The 22,777-nt window shown below is 35.9% G+C and overlaps 1 protein-coding gene across 1 annotated transcript; it reads right to left on the reverse strand.

Moving 5' to 3' along the window:
- Positions 1-419: 419 nt before the first annotated feature.
- On the reverse strand, positions 420-20,584 carry LOC109153156. The gene is made up of 27 exons (XM_019300957.1): positions 20,145-20,584; positions 19,203-19,362; positions 18,036-18,128; positions 16,834-16,936; positions 16,411-16,582; positions 10,551-10,725; positions 9,690-9,818; positions 8,955-9,551; positions 8,167-8,811; positions 7,272-7,340; positions 7,018-7,131; positions 6,709-6,945; positions 6,214-6,261; positions 5,945-6,091; positions 5,225-5,389; positions 5,048-5,110; positions 4,293-4,403; positions 4,110-4,193; positions 3,969-4,016; positions 3,294-3,368; positions 2,461-2,556; positions 2,146-2,226; positions 1,985-2,056; positions 1,753-1,797; positions 1,551-1,634; positions 1,357-1,460; positions 420-931 (listed from the first exon to the last, which is right to left on the reverse strand). The coding sequence occupies exons 1-27, from the start codon at positions 20,348-20,350 to the stop codon at positions 817-819; spliced, it is 4,038 nt and encodes a 1,345-aa protein (XP_019156502.1). The 5' UTR covers positions 20,351-20,584; the 3' UTR covers positions 420-816.
- Positions 20,585-22,777: the final 2,193 nt, after the last annotated feature.

Below are 22,777 nucleotides of genomic sequence, written 5' to 3' on the forward strand. Positions count from 1 at the left end.
TAGTTGGACTGTAACTAATTAATTAACTATCAATAATTTAGAAGGTATATGATAATTTAACTAGGTTAATAGGTTAATAAGTTTGACTAGTCTTATTAATTGTTAGCTAATAGCGCATTACATGCAAAATGACTTTTTTTTTTTAAAAAAAAAAATCTTAAATAACATTTTGAATTTTAACATTTTAAATCAATAAGCTGTTAAAAAAATTAATTAATCAAACAATTATATTGATTGTGTAATCAAGTCAAACAGCTAATAGTGATCAAATGAGTTTAAAATTAACTGATAAGCTAACTATGTTAAAAAATGTAACATAATCAATTCATTTTTTTTTTTTACCTAATTTACCACATAAAGCAAATTGAATGACCTGGGGAGGAAACAGGGATGTGGGCATAGTCTAACAGAAGTAAAACTGATTAAAGGAAAAACCAAAATGTTATTTATGGTAACCCAAATAGCCAACAACAGGCCTCAATTACAACAAACTCACCCATACAAAATTAACTTTGTAGATTGAAGGAAAATTGGTTTTCAAATCAACTGCAAATATATATACATTCCCTGATTATGATTAGTACAAGAAAGGCAAGGAGGATTCTCCTCCAAAATTTGCTCGCTAACTCATATCACCAAACATCTGCGACTCAAACTACTCACCCGGGAGTCATGAAACGCGAGACAAATATAAGTACGTACTCCGGCATCTACTGGAATATGAGCGAGCCTGCAGATTTGTGCAGAGAACTAGAGACCTGGAAGCGCCAGTGTGTACAAGTGCTCGAGTTTCATGCTTCGATTTCCAGAGCGCTATCATGTTAGGGTTGCACCATGAACAGATGGACTTGCTTCAGATGGATGCAAAGAAGGCGAAATATGTGGTTGCTGCAAATTTGAGTCGAGCAGGCCAAGCACCGCCAATGTTGGTCTGCAATGCGAACATTAATTAGGACTTAGTAGTGCCACAACACTATACAAGTGACGAAATATATCCAACAACTATCAATTTAAATGATTGTCATGCCCTGGCTCTGATCATGGGATTTGTGTAAATCTTCTTGATTAATCATTCACCAAAAGTAATTGGTTTTAGTTGAACTTCTTCCACCAAAAGGTTGAATCCCCGCCGCCCCCAAGGACCCCGACAGAGCCTTTGGAAGGATATAAACCATGGCAACTCAATGGCTTAGCAGACAGGACTAAATGCCGGTGAGCATAATCCCCACACTGCCACTACCAAGTTTCAAACCTTGGTCTCTTTCCCCAAATACTGCCTATTGAACTAGTGAACTAAGCCTGTGCGAGCTGGTTTAATTTGAACTGTATAAACACATAGATGCGCAGAATATATACCTGGGGAGTGAATTTTTAATGTTTGGTTGACTAGCAAAGGCAGCCAATGGACCTCGGAGGCCAGCATATTTGTTCAAAGCACTTTCGAGTTGTGGGGGAGGCAACTGCAAGCAGGACATAGGAGCTATATGACCCGAAAAACTAACTCAAAAAAACAAAAAAAAAAACATTGACCTGAACAAACTAGAAAATACCTGTAACAATACAGGGAAGGAGTGTGGCTGCGTTTGTGAGACGCATTTCAAGAACCCAAACCATAATTTTGGCATTTTCCACACCTATGCAAAGTGTAGCGTAGAGTCATTTTCTCGTCAAAAAAAAAAAAAAAAAAAAACAAACAAACAACCTTGCTCTATGGAATGAAAGCAAATGAATTAAACCGGAAGAAAGCAATACCTGTCTGTTTACAAGTTTGGACAGTATCTCCATGACAAAATCAACCTGAATATAAAGCAAAGTATAAACACGAACACCTATGATAAAGTTGGCCTGGATATCAGGCAATCATAAAATTACAGTGTAGAGGATTATGCACACCAATGCAATGCTAGAGATCAAAGCATCAATTTAAGCCCCCCCCACCAAAAAAAAAAAAAAAAAAAAAAAAAAAAAAAAAAACTGCATTTACCAGAGTAGGAAAAGCATCAATTGCCTGAATCACAGTTCTCATGAAGAGCAGTGGAAGGGGAGTTTGATCAACCTGCACAATGAACATTTATATGATGAACAGATTGTACTGGTGATCTGATGATCTATCTCTTCACAGATATTGACAAACTTTCTCCATACCATCTGGTTCAAGGCCTTTGCCAGAACTTGTTGTGTGAAAACAGTCCGTTGCTCAAAGCAAGCTGAGCAAGCATCTGTGATCTGAAAGCAACAAGTTCTATGTATTAGTGATAATATCATTTATACTCGCATTAGCAAGAAAAAGCATCTCAGATTGTTTAATACTCCGTAGTAGATAGTGCTACATTAGAGCAACCAGTTCCCTCAAGAAACTTTTTAAGGGTTAACATATTCAGAGCAGTGTGAAAACCACCAAGTGTTTGAAACTAGTGGAAACCTGTATGAATACCAAATCCAAAGTGGTCGAAGACATACCTTCTTTAGTGGCAACCCATCTCTCTCAGGATTAATGGCATGGATGGCAACCAAAACCTCAGCTGGACTCAATGATGGACCTGTATGAGCAGAACCCTGCAATAGAACACACATAGGACATTGTAGTTTTGAGACTTCTCCAAGATCAACCACAACGTTCTTAAATAAAAAAAAAAAAAAGAAAAAGAAAAAGAAATTGCTCCATTTTAGGTAAATCACGGCAATCAGACGAAAAGTATTAATTTAATCAGGACCACTCTAGGTTTAGTGTCACATAGCGCGAAAGTTCACTGAGCAAACAATTAAAAGAGATACAGGAATCTAATTACAGATGGGTCTGTGTGTGCAAAATATATCCAGGATGGCCATATCAGACAACAAATGTTGTAGTGTGCTTTATATGCCCAATTTATATGAGAGCTTATTTTCAACTTATTTGGGGGCTTGATTACCGATATAAGCACTCTTACTGTGTTTTACTGTGATTAGATTGGCCTATGAAAAGAATATCCTTTGAAAAGTTTATTTGCGCTTATTTCCATATGCTGTTTCAGTAGGTTAATGAAAATAAGCTGAAAAAATAGCTTTTCAGAAGTCAGTTGCAATACCAAACACTTCTTTAAGCTGTTTTGAGCTCATTTTAGCAGCTTAATAAAAATTACTTATCATCAAAGTGCTTATTTAAGTTGTTTTGTCCAAACTATGTCTTAGACAGCCATCTGAGCTATTTCTGATGCTATATAAAGTAGATAGGTTTTAGATACCCAAATAAAATAAATCATACGATCTAAAAGGAGATAAAAAAAAAAGTAATCACAGTAGTTCATATATACCTGCAATATACGAGCCATTGCAATCTGAAACTTGTCCAGAGGAAGAGAGACAAGGCGAGGAAAAATAGGTAAAACCTGATAATACATATTCACAAAAATGCACTCCATATCAGGAAAAGATAAATTTTTTGTCCTCTTAAAGTCATTTAGCATGCAACTCTATTTATCAAACCTCATATCATATGAACACAAAAATACACTCATCAGAAAAAAAAAAAAAAAAAAAAAAAAAAAAAAAAAAAAAAAAAGGAAAAAAAAAAGGATAAATGCTCATAAGATACAACCATATTTATCAAATTGCAAGAGATGAACATAAAGAATAGCAAATCACTAGTCGGAGACTAGACATGAACAGAGTTAGAATAGCCTTTCAAGAGACTTCAAACATAGGTAAACATGGACAAAAAGTTAAACACAATTACTAACTAACTATAGAATAGATACCAAAGATTGTGTATGAGGAAGTTGCCCATCAGGAGCAGAAGCAAATAGACTATAGACAGGGCACATATATCCAGGAAGACGAATGTTCTCAGAAAAATCATGGACTATAAGTGATAACAAAAGAATGTTAATCTAGGGTATATGAGCATTATTCATTACCAGAATGTAAGAGGGGAAAAGAAAGAAACAACATAACTGAAAACATTAAAATAAGTCATATCCAAGGAATACCTCGCTTTTAGAAAAGGATGAGAGCATTGGGATAAGAATACTTGCATCCTGTAAGAGAACAGACACGTGAAGGCAAAATTGTCACAAACCAATCGTGTTTCGGTAGAATAACAGTTAAAAATCAGCAGCTCATCAATAGACCTTTAGTTTAGTTTCATATAGATGCTTAACAACTGCAATCAGATCAGGTGGAGGTGTTGTCCCTTCTGACAAAATAGTAATCACCTTGCAGTAGATAAAAACTGTCAGCTCGAGGAGAAGTTTCAAGAAAATATTTCTGGAAGATATACAAACTATGAGTGAGCTTGAATTTAGATAACCTACCAGTGTAAGCAGACTTTCGCATCCTTGGGGTGGATCAGATATTATATGGAGCAGTTCAGGATTTGAAGAACCTATTGCTCTAATAAGAATAGGCATATGGCGATGAATGGCCTGCATAGAATCAAGGAATTGGGATTACATCAGAAGGTAGCTTATTAAACTATAGGGAACAGCAGAATTTCCACACTCAGTTGAATATCTCTTGAATTTTTCTAAGGATTTAACACATCCACAAGTAATAGTAGTTCAAAATGGGCCTAAAAATGTCAAAGTGTGAAAAATAAACTCTTTGTTATAAACTAAGATTGGGCTAGGGTCACTCAATTGGGCTATAATGCACATGGCCAAAGTGCCAAACCACACTAAAAGATTGAATCCAACCAATTAGCTAGTCTAACTCATGGCCTTATAAACCATATGTTCTCTCTTATTTTATCAATATGGGACTCTTAACACTCTTATATGACTTGCAAAATCAAAAGCAGACAGACGAAATAAAGAGCCACAAATGATAACCATCAAGTATCAACTGTTTCCACATAAAACATAATGATAACCACAACTAACAGGTTAATCATTTTGGGCAGTTGATTAAGGCCAAATTCAAGTTGCAACTGTGGATTTCTTGGTACAAGTGGCTCACTGGGTATGCATTGCTGGCCCTGGGTCTCACAGTTACCAACTTGAACCCCAGAACTAATGCAGTTAGTGACATCATAACAGTATACAAACAAATGTAAGTAACAGATAGCCACCTGCTTAACAGCCTTGGGAGCCCTTCCATAACTATCAAACACATGTTGAAGGAGACTAGGCTTCTGCAAGAAAAGACAATCCTTGTGACAAAAATGAAAATAAAAACTTACAAATAAAAGCAAAAAAAAAAAAAAAAAAGAAGAAGAAGAAGAAGCTCTAGTCAAAATCTTGTGTACCTTGGTGCATAAAGCAAAAAATAATGAAACTAGACGTTGTGCCTGAGCAGAAGACAACGCAGAATCACTTTGAGAATCAAACTGAGAACCCCTCAATGAATCATTTTCAGAAATTCCTGTGTCTGAACTCTGAGAGCCACTAACAGAGGTCTCTTGGCTTCCAACCTAAAAGGTAATTTTCCCAAAGTAGAGTTATTATAAGAATAAAATGGAAAAAAGACTTTCTATTATCTGCTGACTATGTCAAAGGCAAATACTTAGAGGTGATGCAAAGTGAGAGAAGCCAGCCAAATGGAGAAAAAAAATGATTCTTTTTGCTCGCAATGCTGTGCCAGATTAATTTCTTTGTATTCCACATACATATCAAAAACAATATGACTCTGGTGTCAGAATGAAATCTAACTTTTCTGAATAGTTGCAAACCATTGTTTTTTACTTTCTTAACCAGATTACAGTAAAAATCCATGAAATACCATGCTTATTACAAATTACAAAAACATCCAGATTTTTCTTCATTTAAATGTCTATTCGTTTAGCACAATTTTAATTCATTTAACAAGACCAGCAGCTATTCACTACTTTGGATGAAACATCAGTCAGAGGCACAAGATGCAACTATTTGATGAAAAGGAAAATATAGTCCAGCTCTACTCTATCATGGTGTCATACAATGAGGAAAGGTGGCACAAAAAGTGAAACTATAAATTAGGTACTACACACCTCCACCTCTTTTCTCTGATTGGTGGCTCCAGATATTGAATCTTCTGGACCTGAAACACGGTTATCTACAGCAGACAAGAATGTATTCATTGCAAACTGTTCGATATTTTCCGAGGTGTGGCTCAGCACATAGAGTTTGTTTGTCACCTAAAGACAAGTGCAAAGTAACAAAGCTCAATAAATGTGCAAACAGTAATTGACAAATTATTTCTCAATCTGAACCATTCTCAGAACTCTGGAGAAAGCAAAGAGGTGAAGAGTATGAATACCAGGCGGATAGCTTTAGCTCGAACGTCTTCCTTTGAGTGAACAGCACACTGATACGAGAGAATTGCATTAGTAAAAGCAAAATATTTGCAGAGTATCCGAGTATGCAAATGAATCCTGCAAGTGTGGTTTTCCTTTATTTTTTTTCTATCCTTATTTTCATGCAGTTAACCAGCACATCAGTTCAAGTGATCACCCCTTTGCAATTCAACTTGTTAGGTTCTGCAAGAAAATACTAGGAAACTACCTATACCTTTTTTTAAGCACTCTAGGTTCCAATGATTAATTAAGGAAAGGAAAAAGAGGCCATGAAATACTGTGTAGAATAAAGGACTAATTGCGCACTTAAAGTTCTTCCAGCTATTATAACTCGAAACTTATTTTTACTAGGCTGTTGGTCATCACCACAAGATGCAGCATAAAAGAATAAGTTGATTAAATAGATCTAAAATAAGGATGTACTATAATCAGTAATGGAACTCAAATTGTGACAACACCTTCAAAGCAATATCCAAACAGGCTTGGCGATTGGGTGGCCGTCCCAAAATCAAGCCCCACACAGCACCAAGACCCTGTGTGACACGGTCACCATCACGACCATCTTTTCCCGAATAATTTTCAGAGCATAAATCAACTAGTAGCCGCATCACAGACTCAGGCAAATAAGGAACTTCACTGAGAAGTCGGCTAAATGACTTGTCAGTTGCCGGCAAAGTATCTAATAAAAATTTTGCCTGCACATAACGATTGAACATGAGCAACACAGGGCACCATTAGGAATATATGTCATAAAGAAACAATCTTACCACTCCCAGAAGAACCTTATCATACAGAGAAGCAGCAGATGAAGAGCTTTCATCTGAATCTGATAACATGAGGGTGCGCAAATGGTAAAGGACATGCATTATGACCTCATGCCCCTGGAATTGAAATCAACATAAGCATTTACTTGCATGACTAAACACTAAGGTTCAGTATAAGGTATAGACTAAAATGTCTAAAGCTCTAATTACTTGCATGTCTAAAGCTCTAACCACTAATCAGGTTTTGAGACAGATACCTTTTGTTGTTGATAGTCTGAGAGAATATGCTTTTGAACCACCACAGCTACATCAGCATCAGCATTAATCTGTGAGCAGAAATATTTGATGTTATATCATGTTATCTTCAGCGAGCAAAAGACACAAAACCCATTTAAAAGAGCAACTCCTTTTATATGTTTCAGGAAAGAAAATTAATAATTCAAGCAATCAAGAGAACAGGGAAAAGTCATACAGGTGCTAGCAAACCCTAAAAACTCTGCAATGTCTTGGTCACACCACATTGTAAAAATAGTTTGATTTTAATTCGGTTACTTCAGAGGTTAGAGTTTCACATCTCCCAAACTCCTAATATCAATTAGATCAAAATGTTATTAATTTTCTCCTTTGATGAGAAGGGTAAGTGTGAGCTTACTTGCTAATGATGTGAGCTTCTTATGAAACAAAATTTGGACAAATTCCAAAAGGGTTGCAATCTCACTAAAGACAATAGGTAATTTATCATTTTCTTCCTCAATGGGACACTGCTGTGGATCAATGGAATATGTTTCACGTGGTTTTTTGAATGATGAGCTCTCTCAGTACCTAATTGTTCAGAGTATGCTATAAATCTTCTTTGGTGCATTTGGAATAATTCATTACTTACCAAAAGAGAATGTTACAAATTAGTGAATGATGTGTTCCACATCAACAAAAGCGTAAATGGTTAACCAGGATACACATTTATCATTTTATATTTATCCTTGACATAAATAAAATAGAATAAAATGTACCAAGTCCACAAAGGAAAACACGCACATCAACCTGCAACTCATAGTTCCTAAAATTTTATATAGTGACAAGAGATTCATATAGAAAGAGAAAAGGAGTAAGTTAAACCACAATCAAAGACAATAAGCAAAACAGTGACTTTACCTGGGCAATCAAGCGAGAAAGCATCGCCATGCCTGTTTGTTTGTTATCTGCCCCTTTTAACCTCTTGTATGAGTCCATTATTTGTTCAATTGCCAAAGTTTCCACACTTCTTTGCTGCTCTTCGGTCAGCTCAATGTATGGCGGAACCGAAGGCAAATAGTCACACACATCCTCAGAGGCAATTGTGTTTGAAATGGGTGGAGAACGTTGATCAGTTTCTACTGAAGATGGTGAGTATACCTCATCTATCATTAAAACATTAGATGGCATTTGTGCCATCAAGTCCTGTTCCAATTTGCCAGCAGAAGAGAATGTTATATCCGCAGTAGCATTCTCTTCAGTGTCAGGAACACTTCTCTCAGCTTCTTCAACCTGAATTTCTTCTTTTGGAGCTGACCAGTCAGCCAAGGCAGAATCTAAACTCTCCAAAGTGTTGTCAGCTTCAATTTTGGGATTCTGAGACACAGGCATATTTTCTGAAGTTGGAAGGATGGGTACCATAAGGGGTCTGTTAAAGGTATTAGAAGCATCAACTTCAGATTGCACCACAGGTTGCATTGGATTGATATTATCTTCGATGATGGGTGGTGGTGGTGGCACTCCAATTCCAACAGTGCCACGCCTTGGGTCAAGGCGACGAGGATCCTGGAAAAAAAATGTCCATTAAAAAGCAAGAACCAGACTGATTCAATTGTGAGACATGGAGTACAAAGTGATGGTAACACAAAAGAAATGGTGATAAATGAAAATGACTGTAAGGTAGCCAGTAATGATTTGGTTGAGCTTACCCTTCGAGGATCACGTTTAGAATCAGGAGGTAGTGAAGTCGACATTTCTGATATAGATGAGTTGACAGCATTTGAAACAGAAACAGGTAATTGAGAAGTGAGAGCTACAGTCTGTTTGGAAACTGAGGAACCTATTGGTAACACACCATTCAATGGAGCACTTGAAAAATCACTTTGCTGAGTTAATGGCAGGGTATCAAACTTGGTGAATGAAGGGGGGTTTCTAGGTAAGTGCCTCATATTTGTAATGACTATATCAGCCATCACATCTGGTGGAATTTTAGCTATTAGAATTTCCAGAGATTCAACACCTCTTTCTCCTTCTGATATTAAAGCACCTATCATGGAGATCATTTGTTCAACAAGGTTAGGGGCATTAACGGCTACAGGAACTTTTTGGGGCACTCCATTGACATAATCCTTTCCAGAATCATTTCTTTCTCTCTCAACAGGTGGAACTACGTGATTGTTGGGCACATATCGAACCCTCTTTGCAGACAAATCATGATTAATAGTTGAATCTTCATTATCTGAAGGAGTGGCCCTTTTCTTTGTTGCATCCCCTGAAACAGGCAAATGATTTGATGGCTGGTCATCCTGAAAGAGACAAACGTTAAGATTTTGAGTGTCTTGTATATATAATTATATGTGGACATTGCATGAAGGACTGATAAATTTAGGATCCAAAAAAGCAGATAAAGCAGAGCAAACTATCCTCTTCTGAAACTAAATTACCTTGTTCATTCGAGCCTCACGTGAAGCACGCTCATTGTTTCTCATCATTTTATCCAGTTGACGGAGAACTTGATCAGCTGCATCCCCAGCATTCATTGCTCGCAATGCCTTTTGCAGTTTCTCTCTTGACTATGTTCAAAACAAAAAAAGTAATTTACCATAGAGCCACTAATTTGGCAAGGGAATGAATGAAACACAGTAAACTTAGGATACTTTTGTTTATATCAATTTGTATTGATACACACAAGAGTCTAGTACATAGAGGTGCAACTTACATTACACCCTAAAAAGTTGAAAAGCAAATAGTAAGGTTGTAATATGTTCCTTCCATTATACAGAAAAGAACAATACAGAGCCTTTCAAGGGCACTGCAGATTTTTTTGCATATTTAGAGCTTCTCATTAAAGAATTTGGATAGAACAAAAGGGATAATATTAATCAATGCCAGCAGGTGTTGGTTGAGAACTAATAAATAAAAACTCAATTAATAGTGCATCAAATTCACAAATCACTCTCAACAATGCTTTTGATTTATGCAAAAATTTCTTCTTATAACAGTATCTTAATTTATCAATTTAAAAAATCACTTAAAACAATACGATGGAAAACCTTCTTTGAAATGTAACAAAAGGACATTTTTAAATTCATATTCTTGTGGTAGAGTAAGTAAAGCTTTTAAATTGCAATAAAAGCATCAATTTCATGAAAAATATATCTTTCCAACTGTGGAGGAAAGCAGCATTAGTATGGAAGGACATTGTCCAACATCAGGAAGGCAACTGACACCTCCATCCAATTTCCAACACCAAATATGACAAAATTTGAAGTTGTAATGCTTAGTGGAAAGCTGGAAAATATTACCTCTAGAATAGCAGGATGAGTACATCTTAAAAATCCTAAAAATGCTGTCCTCAGAGAATACTGAATGCTGGCAGTATGACCTCCTTTTGTCATCTCAAAGTTGGGATCAAATTCAAGCAATGCCGAAAGAATGAAGTTGTAGTGAGCAGGTCTCTTCTTTGCTATAGTAGCAAGGCTGCAAATAAAAGATTAAACAATTAGATTTCTTTTGAAGGAAAAACAAAAGTTAAAGAAAAGGGCATAGAGATATAGTGATATCTCTAGATCTGAAACAAAATGAAGCAACCCTGTGTCATCTGACATATCAGAAAGAAGCCAAAGAAGGCCCAGCTAAAGCATAAAAACCTTAATACAGAGACTAACAATCTATGAGACTGGCTGAAACACTCCAAATTCTCCTATTTGCATAAGGAAATCAAGTCACTAAGAGTGGTAGATTAAACTTTATACATCATACTGACTAAATAAACACTTCTATGATTCAATCAATCACAAAAAAGGGCTTATGATGAAGTTACTAAATCAAAGTGCTTGTTCAGCTGGGAACATTTCAAGAAAATGAAGCCTTATAAACAATAAAATATAGATTAAATATAAGGCCCTTCTTCACAAAAAATAAAGCCAACGCAAACAATGACCACTTGGCTAGGCAAGGCAAAAGTGAGTATGTGCCTCAGTTACTCTAAATATATAGCAACTTTCAGCTTCAAATGACCTCTAAAACGAAAATAGGTTTCCTACTTTCCTCTAGTACCCTAAAACTTCCCACTGGATGAGGACAGTGGCATGCACTTCCAATCAATGGGGCAAACTTATACATATTTTGGCATGCACACATCTCCAACTGTAAAGGTCAATGCCTGAAGGAGGACAACAGTTAGATATCCTCAGCAGGTCAGCTTACACAAATTAATGACTAAGCCATGAACTAAAATTATGAGGAATTCAATGTTCTATTCTTGTTGGAATCAGCACTACTTTTTCCTTTATCCAAGTAACTGACAAAGCAGATGACCGAGCCAATGCGCAGAAAGATTATGAAAAATCATCCATGCATAGAGTAAAAAGATTCCACGGATCTTTTTGCAAGCCTTGTAGCCTAAATTAAGGGAAAAAATGAAGGCTCAAGAAAGACTATTTCAATCTATGCACAGAAGTAATAACACCCTCAATACATCTTCCGTTCTCTCTCACAATATTGACCCACATGAAACATAAAGGCATCATATTCCAAACTCCTGTCACCAAACAAATCAGCAGTAATATTCTTCCTGCTAGATTGTAAATGCTTTCGTTTGAAAAACTGTTCTCAGCTGCAAAAGATCAGGGCATCTTATTGCTGTCAAAAAGGCTAGATAGCCCCAGCTTCCACCATACCTAGCAACCTATATAGAAGGCATTAAAATCATGAATACCATTAACTCTGTTACTGACAGAAAATGCTCCAACGGTCCAACCCTCTTGGTTCACTGGAATTACGACCTTTAAAAAAGTGGCACTAAGGGCTAGAGCAATAAGCAGTAGACCATCAATACTCACAACTAGGATGGAACTTTTAAACAGTGTTAGTAGAATAATTCACAATCTAAACAAGGCATGTTTCACCTCTGGCACCACCAAACGTTCCCAAAAGAGAAATTGGCACACCCTGTCCAAAATATTAACCACTACATATTTGCTTCTGGAGAAGCTAGAAATTTAGCACCCATTTTCATTGCAGGTTTTAGCCAGCACACAATTTTAAAACGGTAAACTATTTTCTCTATACTGTGAACTTGCCCAACCACAAATGACCTCCAACCAACTACATCAAAAAGAAAAACAAAACAAACAAACCAAAAAATCGAAAGTAAATCAGGGTAGTCCCACAAACAGGAGAAGAAGAAGAAATACTACATCATTTTAAGACATGCAAATACTGAAAAGCACATACAGAGGCAATGCATAACAAACAATCGTATTCAGTCAGAGCTGAAGGTACAATAGATATGCATCCATACAGTCCTTTCATCAATGTTTAATAAGAAAGTAAAAAGCTAAGTGTCAAAATGGAGAAAAACTAAAAACCTTGTATTGACATAAAATCTATGACATGCACCATATCCGTAACTGGAAAAGAAGTGTAAATGTTGTATTAAGCCCTACAAATAAGTATCAAAACAGAAATCACAGTAGTATTACACAGAAATAGTAATCACATAGCATACAGTGATACAGATAAGTGTTTATCCCACCCAATTCCTGTAACAATTTTATCTTTCCCTACGATTTGAGCACACCAGTGGCATAACATTACTTCAGGAGACGGAACATTCATAAATTATTTGCTCAAATTCTAGCCACTATAGTATACTCAATGAATGACCAACAACAATTTAAGAGTACAACTTCCAAGTTCCAATCAGCATCCCTCAAATGTTTTCAAATGAAAAATAAGTAGCTTTGTGTTGGCAGCAGAAAAAAGGCAATTAGGATTATAGATACTCTTCTCCACTGTGTTGACCCGTACGTTAGATCTAGAGACTTAAAAGCTAGTCTGCTACTTCATCGCCTGTATAGGGATGAGTAAAAAGAGACAGACAGGTGAATTAGAGATTACTGTTATTAAGTTTTGAAGTCTTTATACCCTGGCCATTAGTTCTTCCAAAAATTTGAAGTCTTTATACCCTGGCCATTAGTTCTTCCAAAAATTTTACAGAAAAACATGAAACATGATATCAATATTTTTTTGTATTTTGGTGTAATTTATCCAAATATAAGGTACTCCAGTCAGCTGAAGGGACTCATCAAGAAATTGGAAGGAACATGGACAATTTACTAAGTGCAGAAAAATCCTAAAACTGACTTGCACCCGACTCCTTACAGTTTATCTCCTAAAGCTGTCCATCCATCTTAATTGCAGAGGAAAGCTGTTGGATGTCTCTGACACTAAATGATGTTCCATCCTTCATTGCAATGTATAAACTTCTATCCTTACTGAATAAACATCATAAACTGTAAGTAGGTGTTAATTCATAGAATTACATCTCCCAACATAACTCAGTTCACATTCCTGCAAAAAGTAGATGAATGGATATGCAAGAACTAAAACTTCAGACTTCTGCAGATAATATGCATGGCACATCACATCACACTCCATTTCATTTTATTTTCTTTTCCAAATTAACGTACATATTTATCAGAATACTAAAATAGTTAGGTTATGCTCCCTATATATCCCAGAAAAATGCTTCTGGAATAATCCGGCAAATCTCAACTTGTGAAGAGAGGTCACACAGAACCCTAGGGAAATGTAGCATCACAGAGCAGGATAGTTTAATGGAATGGCCAATGACAGTAGAAATTTGATTGATGTTTGGTTCCCTATCACAGCAAACCCGTAAAAGCTCCATGCCAACATATGTTGGCTCCCTATCAACAGCAAACCCGTAAAAGCTCGATGCCAACATATGAAGATGAAAGTTGTCCAAGCCATGATCTTTCTGTATGCAAGTGTTAAATATTTTGTAAAAGGAGTTCAGCTTCATGTCCTTTCAAATTATTTGATTAACAATCTATGAAAGACAGCATATCCAAGGAAAGAACAGTATTGAACATCAATACAATAACACCATATATTTTTGCAAAACACTAGAATATCATATGAAGCGAGGGGCAAAAGCCTGAAGATTTTGATTAATGAGTAATACCATGTGTAGCAGTTTTACAAATTAGCAATACATTTTCAAAGATACATCAAGGAGGAGAAAAGTGATTACTGTATAATATACTAAAAACGGTAGAATTAAGTGTTTCTATCCAATATACTATACAACGTGGTTAAATTGCTTGTCCAACCAGTTTTAAGCAATAGGAGAATTTATCCATGGGACCATGGCTTAATCATCCCTACCATCTGTCAAAGCCGTTGGCATCAGCTTTCTCCTGATATCCGAACAGCCATTCAGCAGCTGAAGCAAAATCCTATTTAACTCCACATTAAAATGCCAAACTTCATGCTGCAATAATAGCACGATCAAGCTGTCGAGCTTGTACTCAACCATTTCCAAGCTTCAATTTTCCCTCCATGATCTTAAAAATGATAAAACTGATTATGATGTACAACTCAAAATTATGAAACTCCACCCCCACAAGCGTGTTAAGGTCACGAGCATCAAGATATTTTTTATTTGTATAGTGAGTAATATATGGATAAAAGATTGAGAAATAGAGACGAGAAACCACACGTAACACAACCCCATTACTAACCAATTAAAAGCTGAAATCACACTATGCTAGAAAACAATGTGATGTTCTCCATTTGAAACTGTCTTAGATAAAAATTACATTCACAAGCACATATGTAATTTATTTATTAAAAAAAAAAAAAAAAAGATCACTAACATACAAAAGTTTCTCCAATATTCAACCAGAAGCAATTTGGAAGTTATCACTTCATAATTTTGGGTTCACATACACAAATTCAGCATGTCATGTGCACTAACAGAAAGAAATTTAGAATATCAAAATGCAATCCCAATATGCCAAACAACAGTAATAGAAAATGATGGATAGGATGAAAGCACAGATAGTTTAGATAAACAAAATATTAAATTCAGATTTGATGGCACGAATAATGCCCCATTTTAGTGGGACCTGAATCTCAGAACAGAACCTCAACCTTAGCTAGAGGAACCCCTTATTGATGGGATTCTATTTCAAACCTTGACAGCCACCCCAGTAAGCCACTCTGCCACTACTTCTTACTAAACAAGAAATGCCAATCCATCACTTAATGTGTATGCCACTTAATTATTTTTTTTGTTTGTTTCTTCTTTCAGTATAACACTATAGTACTATACATGGAATCAGATATCATTTATAAAAATAAAAATAAAAATAAAAATAAAAATCACTGCAGGGGAAAAGAATAGTCCATGCAAAATGCATCAAGAAATTGTCTGTATTTTTTAGGATAGTTTCTCATTTAATGTAATTTACAAGGATTCCTTCGGTGAGAAAAATAAAAAATAATAAAAACAAGAGAGTTTTCCATCGGTTGTATGTGTCTCTCACTCTCTCTGTCTCTCCCAATCAAAATTTTCACATTGAACTCTCATTGGACATTTGGACCTACCCCAAGTTGCTTGCAATTAAGAACAAAATAGATAAGATAGGTCCTTTTGCATTAAAGGACAAGTATGGATTGAGCTTCCCAAAAATTCTACCAAGCAAAGCTACACCAGTTTTACAGACCAAAAGAAGCTATAGACTGCCTCCAAGTTAGAAATTAAATTAAATAAACAAAAAAAAAAATGTTAAATTCTGAATAGAAAGATAACTGCAGCAAAGTTCACATAATGATTAATGAACATAACATGAAAACAGAGCAAAGCAAATAATTTTTCTGCTGTCATAAATCAAGCTAAAAACATTACGTTCTTTTTTTCAGAAAGGAACAAATTAACCTAAAATCATGTCACTATCCTCTTGAGTTGAAAGGAAAAAGAGCAAAGAATTTTCAATAATAAGAATAACAAGAGTAATAATAATATTTTAAAATTATAAGAAAGCATCTGAGTGATTCCCTTTAATAGTTTAATAACCACTATACTCACATAAGATGCAATACAATCATCACAAGTAGTCCAGAAAAATATTACTTCCTTCCTGTAATACTGCCTAGTTTAAGTAATCAATTCTCTGTTATGCACCTTCATATTGAAATTACATATCCAGTTTTCTTTTAGACACCTATAGAAATCAGTTCTTACTACAGAGTCAAAGTCATAAATATTATTACACACACAATAGATGCAATATAAGATTTGCTTTAAAAAAAACATTGGTGAGAGAGGTGAATCAGGATTCAGGAAGTCACCTATTAACAACAGAGATCGTCAGTGAACCAGGAACTGAACTTGCAGAGCGCAAAAGCTCCAATAGAATGCCAATGGTTCTATTTGCATCAGATATCAGGGCAGCTGGATCCATAATAGGATGATGACCAATTATCCAAGAAATATTAAAGGCCCGCCTAAATTTTGTCGGAGCTAGAAGCAAAAGGAATAACAAAGCATATATATGTTAATAATTAAGAGCTGGAAACTTTATGGCAGAGTGCTAAAGCACAAAAGAAAAAGGAGCACTATACTCTCCTGGTTCTGAAGCAACATAGAAAAATGCAACTGGCCCACTGGGCACATTACATGCACCCAATTAAACCAGGAGAATGCTCAGGACCAGGTAAAAGCAATTAATATGAAGAAAAAACTCAACATCCTTCAAGGTCAGAAGCACACACCTTCCGATGTATATCTCTCAGAATCAGTTGCATCTGGTGTGAAAAGTAAAACGTATATTTCCAAAAATTTTATTGCCAGCAATCTTACACCAACAGGGCCAGCCTAAAACAGGAAACCCAAGTCAATCCATGTCATTTCTGTCCACAATACTGTGATCTAGTTGTGACAAAAGAAACAACCTCAGCGTTTGTACAATATAATGCATTTTCTCTCTTTTATCAATAGCAATTTATTTGTCAAACAAGTGTTCCAAGAGCCTAAATTAGGGAATTATCTTTTCATTTTGTTTTCCTATGTTTTTTTCATTAACCTTTGTCCCTTTTTTTACTTCTTTTTTGTTTTTTTTTTTTTTTTTTGTAGGGTGATTGGAGTGAAAAAGGTCCCATCACTTTGTGTCAGAGATGAAAATGAAACAAATAATTAGTAACCAAAATCATTTCAAGTGTGAACTTGCCATTCTTTAGCAATTGAATTGTTCAGGAGCACAATGTTAAGTAGCTCATTTAGGAAATAGAGTTCATAAAGACTCAGCCAATGCAGACAACTCAAGCACTTGGTTTTTATTTTATAAAGTATTATTAATATAAGAATGTAACTGCACTGTACAGTCCATACCTATATTTCAGATTATATTGCTCATTGCATCACAATTAATAGTCCAAAACTACAGAAGTTACTGAACCAGATACAACTTGACTTGATTGAGATCAAATACAACTCTGTAACAATTTATAAATGTACCATTTGTAAAATGACTGTCAACCAACTTTACATTACATGAAGTTGTGAACTAATCTTGTATTAAGATATTTTCTATTGTTTAAAAAGATCATATATTTCCATATACCCACTTTTTGATCTTTATTTACTAGTTCTAAATGTATGGTTGCATTATGGCAAGGCAAAAACAGGCAAGAAAACTTAACTACTTTAGTTGCAACGTTCTATATGATACCAGCATAACTTTTGAAAAAGGCAAAAACAGGTGTAACTTTTTGAAAATGAGAATATTCCCATTTATATACACTATATGAACAATGCTAAATACATCTAAAACAAATATCAATCATTACTAAAGAGAGAAATCATCTCTTAACCATTGCACTTCTTGATTTGATCTCTCAGTAGCAATCATACAGGAAATATTTTCATGTTACCAATAGATGCATAATTCATGAAAAATGCACAGTTGCACACATACCTCAAACAGAATTCCAAAGATGGCATCCTTGAACTTGATCATCCATGTCCAAAACTCTTCAAGCCACCTCTCGATTAAACCACGCCGGTGAAACTACATTTTGCAAAATAATCACATGTATTAATGTGTGTGTCTATATAGATATATATATAGGATTCCAAAATAATATGAAGAGTTTTATTGTTAATAAAAATAAATACATAAAAGATTAAACAAAGTTATCTTTAAAAGTAGAGATTGAAAACAGAAGCCATCCATACTGGGGAAAATGACAAAAATAATCAAGTCCAAAAAGAGAAGATTGTTAAGATTTAGAGTAAAAATGATTAAATGAACTCTGCATATTGATGCATTGCAAACTATCAAAAACTTGAGACAGATAAAACATTTTTTTAAGCAGGGATAGGAAAAGAAAGTTATTCAGACTCTAGAGAAACACAAACAAATCAACTCCAGAAAGAGAGGAATGTTTGGATTTAGGACAGAAATGAGGAAGTAATCCTGTTTTAGCACTTAAAGATGATAAATTGAATTATGTATATTAATGCATTAAAAGTTTAAAACATCTCAGACATGAAATGAGGTCTGTATATAGCATTGAAAGGTGTAAAGCTTTTGAAGATCAAAAGAAATTGTTACCTAATATAATTAAAATATGAAATTCATTATATCCAAATTTTGTTGAACTCTCTCCTCTAATCTAAGATAAGAAAGACACCCTCTTGCAAGTTGTACAAGCAACCCATTGGCATTCCATATTTTAACCAAATATGATTTTCAAGAAAAGCATTGGCCTTCAATATTTCATACTTTTCCAGATTGCAATGTAAAATAACATATACATTCAGCTTCATCCAACAACACAACGGCAAGCTATTTACTAACTATATTCTCCAGTATTAGAGAAACACATCTTAGTCTAAGAAATATAGAGATATCCAACTTAGGACCAGAATGTATTGTCATTACCCCTTCCTCTTTCTTTCACAAGTCAAATTTATAGTTAAGTGTTAAAGCAGGAGAAATTTGAAAATATATTTTAAAAAACAAAAAAAAAAAAAAAAAACAAACAAACAAACAAAAAAAAAAAAAAAAAAACAAATTGCAGACCAAAAGATTTGGGAAATAATATGCGGGAGAACACCAAATCAAGTGTAAGAGGGGGACCTGCATTGATAATTCTTCCACCACTCCATAGAAGATGCTTGTTCCAGAAACAATGGATTGCTTCACAACCAATGAACTATTATCTCTCAAAGATGCTAATAACACAGGCATTAACATCAAAGCATGCTCCATTGATTTTGCGGCAATATCCTCAATCACCCTGTTTTTTCATGTATAACTTCCAAAGAATGAGGGGAAAACTAAGGAGAAACACAATGCACTGGGAAATGGAAGATTCAGTTATCATGATAAGGACTGTACACACTATGTAAATACAAAATTGTGTAATTCTTCTTGGATGATAACTAGCCCCTAAATAAAGTCTACAGATCTACATAGCCATTAAGTCCCTGGCAAATTTAGGGGTATAAGACCAACTTGAGTAACGAGTCAAGCCAAATTCAAGTATTTCAACTATCTTAATACTCTGCTGAAGACGCTTGTGAGCCTAATAGAGCTTTTACATTTGTATATACTTTTTTTACATATAATATATTAATAAAACTACAACTTTATACAAATATTGTTATATATATTTATAAAAATAATTTAAAATATAAAAAGTTATCCTAAAAGTTCTTCTCACAATCAAGCCTTCAAGCTTGTAGTGCTCAAACTTGACTCAACTTGATTAAGCCCCTACCCACAATCAATAATGCCGTCCTCAATTAAAAGATTCCTCCTCCACACAAGTAAAAAACTCCAAGCTTTTTAATTCCCTTTCCTCGACACAACCACAATCAATACAATATTGTACCCCATAATAACCATCCAAAAAACTTGAACCATTTTGACAGCATTTCTCTATACCCCATAAAAACCAATTCTACTGCATTATTGAATTAAAGTTAATTAAAGTTAATTTCGATCACCCAAACATGCGAAACTAAATAGAGCCAAACAAAACAGAGCTAAAACATCCAAAACGGGGAAATTTCTTACTGAATTAGGTATTTCCGCAGCATGGTTTCGGGCGAGGACTGAAGGTCAATCAAATAGGGGAAAATCTCGGCGGCCTGCGACGCGTCAGCAGACAGCAAGACATCCTTAACCTGCCTCAAAGACGAAAGCTTGACATCCAAATCGCCGTGGTTGTTGGCGGCGGCGAGGAGAGGGAGCACTTGCTCCCGTATCAGCGGCCCGGCCATGCGAAGGGCCAAGAGGAACACAATTGGCGACTAGGGCGGTTCAGATACGGGTGATTAGGGTTTCGTCGGGGGCGACAGATTGAGTAGACGCTAGGAATCGGAGAAAATCTTGGAGCGGTGGTGCGTGCGGCTGTGGTTTGAATTTATAGAAGCGCAGAGTTGAACCACACTTTGCCGGTCGGTCTGCGAAACCAAACTATGTTCTATGTAGTACAAAACCAGAAACTGGGAAAACTGAACAATTTTGTAGCAAAAGGAAATGTATATAAATATTTTGTTAAATAGGTATTAATATTAATATTAACTTTATAATTAAATAATCGAGTAAATACCAATTTTGGTCTCACGAGTATTAATATATTAACAAAATAACAATTTTGATCAACATGTTTAATTCCTACAAATTTTCACGACTATTATTTTAGTACTAATTTTCATTCACAACTACTGTTTTAGTGTCAAAATTCATCACGTTGATCACTCTTCCGTTTAAGACATGCCGAAATCTAAAATTTTTAAGGATATTTTCGTCATTTTCAACTTGAGATCTCAATTTGAGCATAAATAAAGAAATTTAAGTCCAAAAATTGATCTCATTTCACAATTATCCGCCTCATCTTACCTTAATTTGAAGAGTATAATTGCGAATTGGGATCGATCTTATGACTTAAATTCCTTTATTCATGCTCAAATTGAGATCTTACTTCAAAAACGACAAAAATACTCTTCATAATTTCATACACTTTACTACAATCGAAACCATACAACTATTCGCGCGATGATACATTCGATTTCACAACAAAACACAATATGTTTAGTGATAAGGGTGGATATTCCTTGCTCATTCTTATATAATCTTTTGTTTGAGCGATAAGGGGATTGGAAAAGGTTTTCGTTAATTGATACGAGACAACAGGATTACAGAGTATATCTAACTCTAACTAATCCTAACAAATACATATACTAAGTCAAGCTATCTAAGCCACACAATATAAAACTATACAAAAGAAATAATAATAATAATAATAATAATAATAATAATAATAATAATAACTTATACTAACACACCCTCTCAAGCACAAGGTTGGAGGGCGACAACATTGAGCTTGTCACGCATGGCAGCAAACCGTGGAGCAGGTAACGGTTTCGTGAAGATATCTGCAAGCTGGTCTGTCGTGGATACATAATTGACGAGAAAATCACCCGAAGCGACCTTGTCACGGACAAAATGATAGTTTATCTCCACATGTTTCGTACGTGCATGGAACACCGGATTGGCACAAAGATACGTGGCCCCTAGATTGTCACACCAAAGCGTTGCAGGCTTCCCAGAGTGTAACACAAGCTCACGTAGTAACGAAACAACCCAAGTAACCTCAGCGGAGACATCAGCTAAGGCTTTGTACTCAGCCTCAGTGGAGGACCTAGCCACAGTGCGCTGCTTCTTCGAGAGCCAAGAGACTAGATTGTCACCTAAGTAGACGGCAAACCCACTCGTGTTTTTCCTATCCACAGGGCAACCTACCCAATCAGAGTCTGAATAAGCGTGAATATCGGATGTCGCAGACAGAGAAATTCGTAGCCCGTAATTCAGAGTACCCTTAACATACGGCATGACTCGTTTCACCAAACCCCAATGCTCATCAGTGGGTGAGTGCATGAACTGACAAAGACGGTTGACGGCATAACTCAAATCCGGCCTCATAATGGTTAAGTACTGCAATGCGCCGATACTGAGTCGGATTATCATAGAGCTGAGCGGAAGGTACAGTGGCCTTTGTGACGGCTGCTGGCGTAGTAAGAGGCTTGCAGTCGGCCATACCTGAACGGCCCAACAGATCAGTCATATAGCGTCGCTGTGACAAAAACATACCACTAGTAGAGAACACAGTCTCGATACCCAAGAAGAAACCCGGTGAGCCTAGATCTCGAATCTTGAAGGTAGAAGCAAGCCGATGTAGGATAGTGTCTACTAGTGCACCATTGTTGCCCATCATAATTATATCATCAACATAGACGAGTAGATATACACGAGCGACGCTTGAAGTGTAATAAAACAATGACACATCCGTCTTCGATGACTTAAACCCTGCTGACAACAGAAAATCGTGAAGCCGCTTAAACCAGGCACGAGGAGCCTGTTTGAGACCATACAACGACCGCTGTAAATGACAAACATGTCCTGGTGTAGACGGGTCTTCATACCCCGACGGTTGCTTCATGTAAACTGTTTCTGCTAAATGACCGTTTAGAAAAGCGTTGTGAACGTCCAGTTGCCGGAGACTCCACTTATTAGTTACGGCTAGAGAAAACAAGAGTCGTACCGTGGTCGGTTTGACCACCGGACTGAACGTGTCGAAGAAATCTTCACCTGCCACCTGATTGAACCCTTTGGCTACCAACCGAGCCTTGTACCGTTCTACTGAC

The sequence above is a fragment of the Ipomoea nil genome, unplaced genomic scaffold (genome assembly GCF_001879475.1).
Source record: "Ipomoea nil cultivar Tokyo-kokei standard unplaced genomic scaffold, Asagao_1.1 scaffold2480, whole genome shotgun sequence".
Taxonomy (NCBI): Eukaryota; Viridiplantae; Streptophyta; class Magnoliopsida; order Solanales; family Convolvulaceae; genus Ipomoea; species Ipomoea nil.

Excerpts from the sequence above, each read along its gene's own strand:
- LOC109153156 (XM_019300957.1), bottom strand. The coding sequence starts at position 20,350 with ATGGCCGGGCCGCTGATACGGGAGCAAGTGCTCCCTCTCCTCGCCGCC. Across the intron at positions 10,726-16,410 it reads ACGATCTCTGTTGTTAATAG|CCTTGCTACTATAGCAAAGA; the intron begins GTGACTTCCTGA and ends TTTTATTTGCAG. Across the intron at positions 4,404-5,047 it reads CTCCCAAGGCTGTTAAGCAG|GCCATTCATCGCCATATGCC; the intron begins GTGGCTATCTGT and ends GATTCTATGCAG.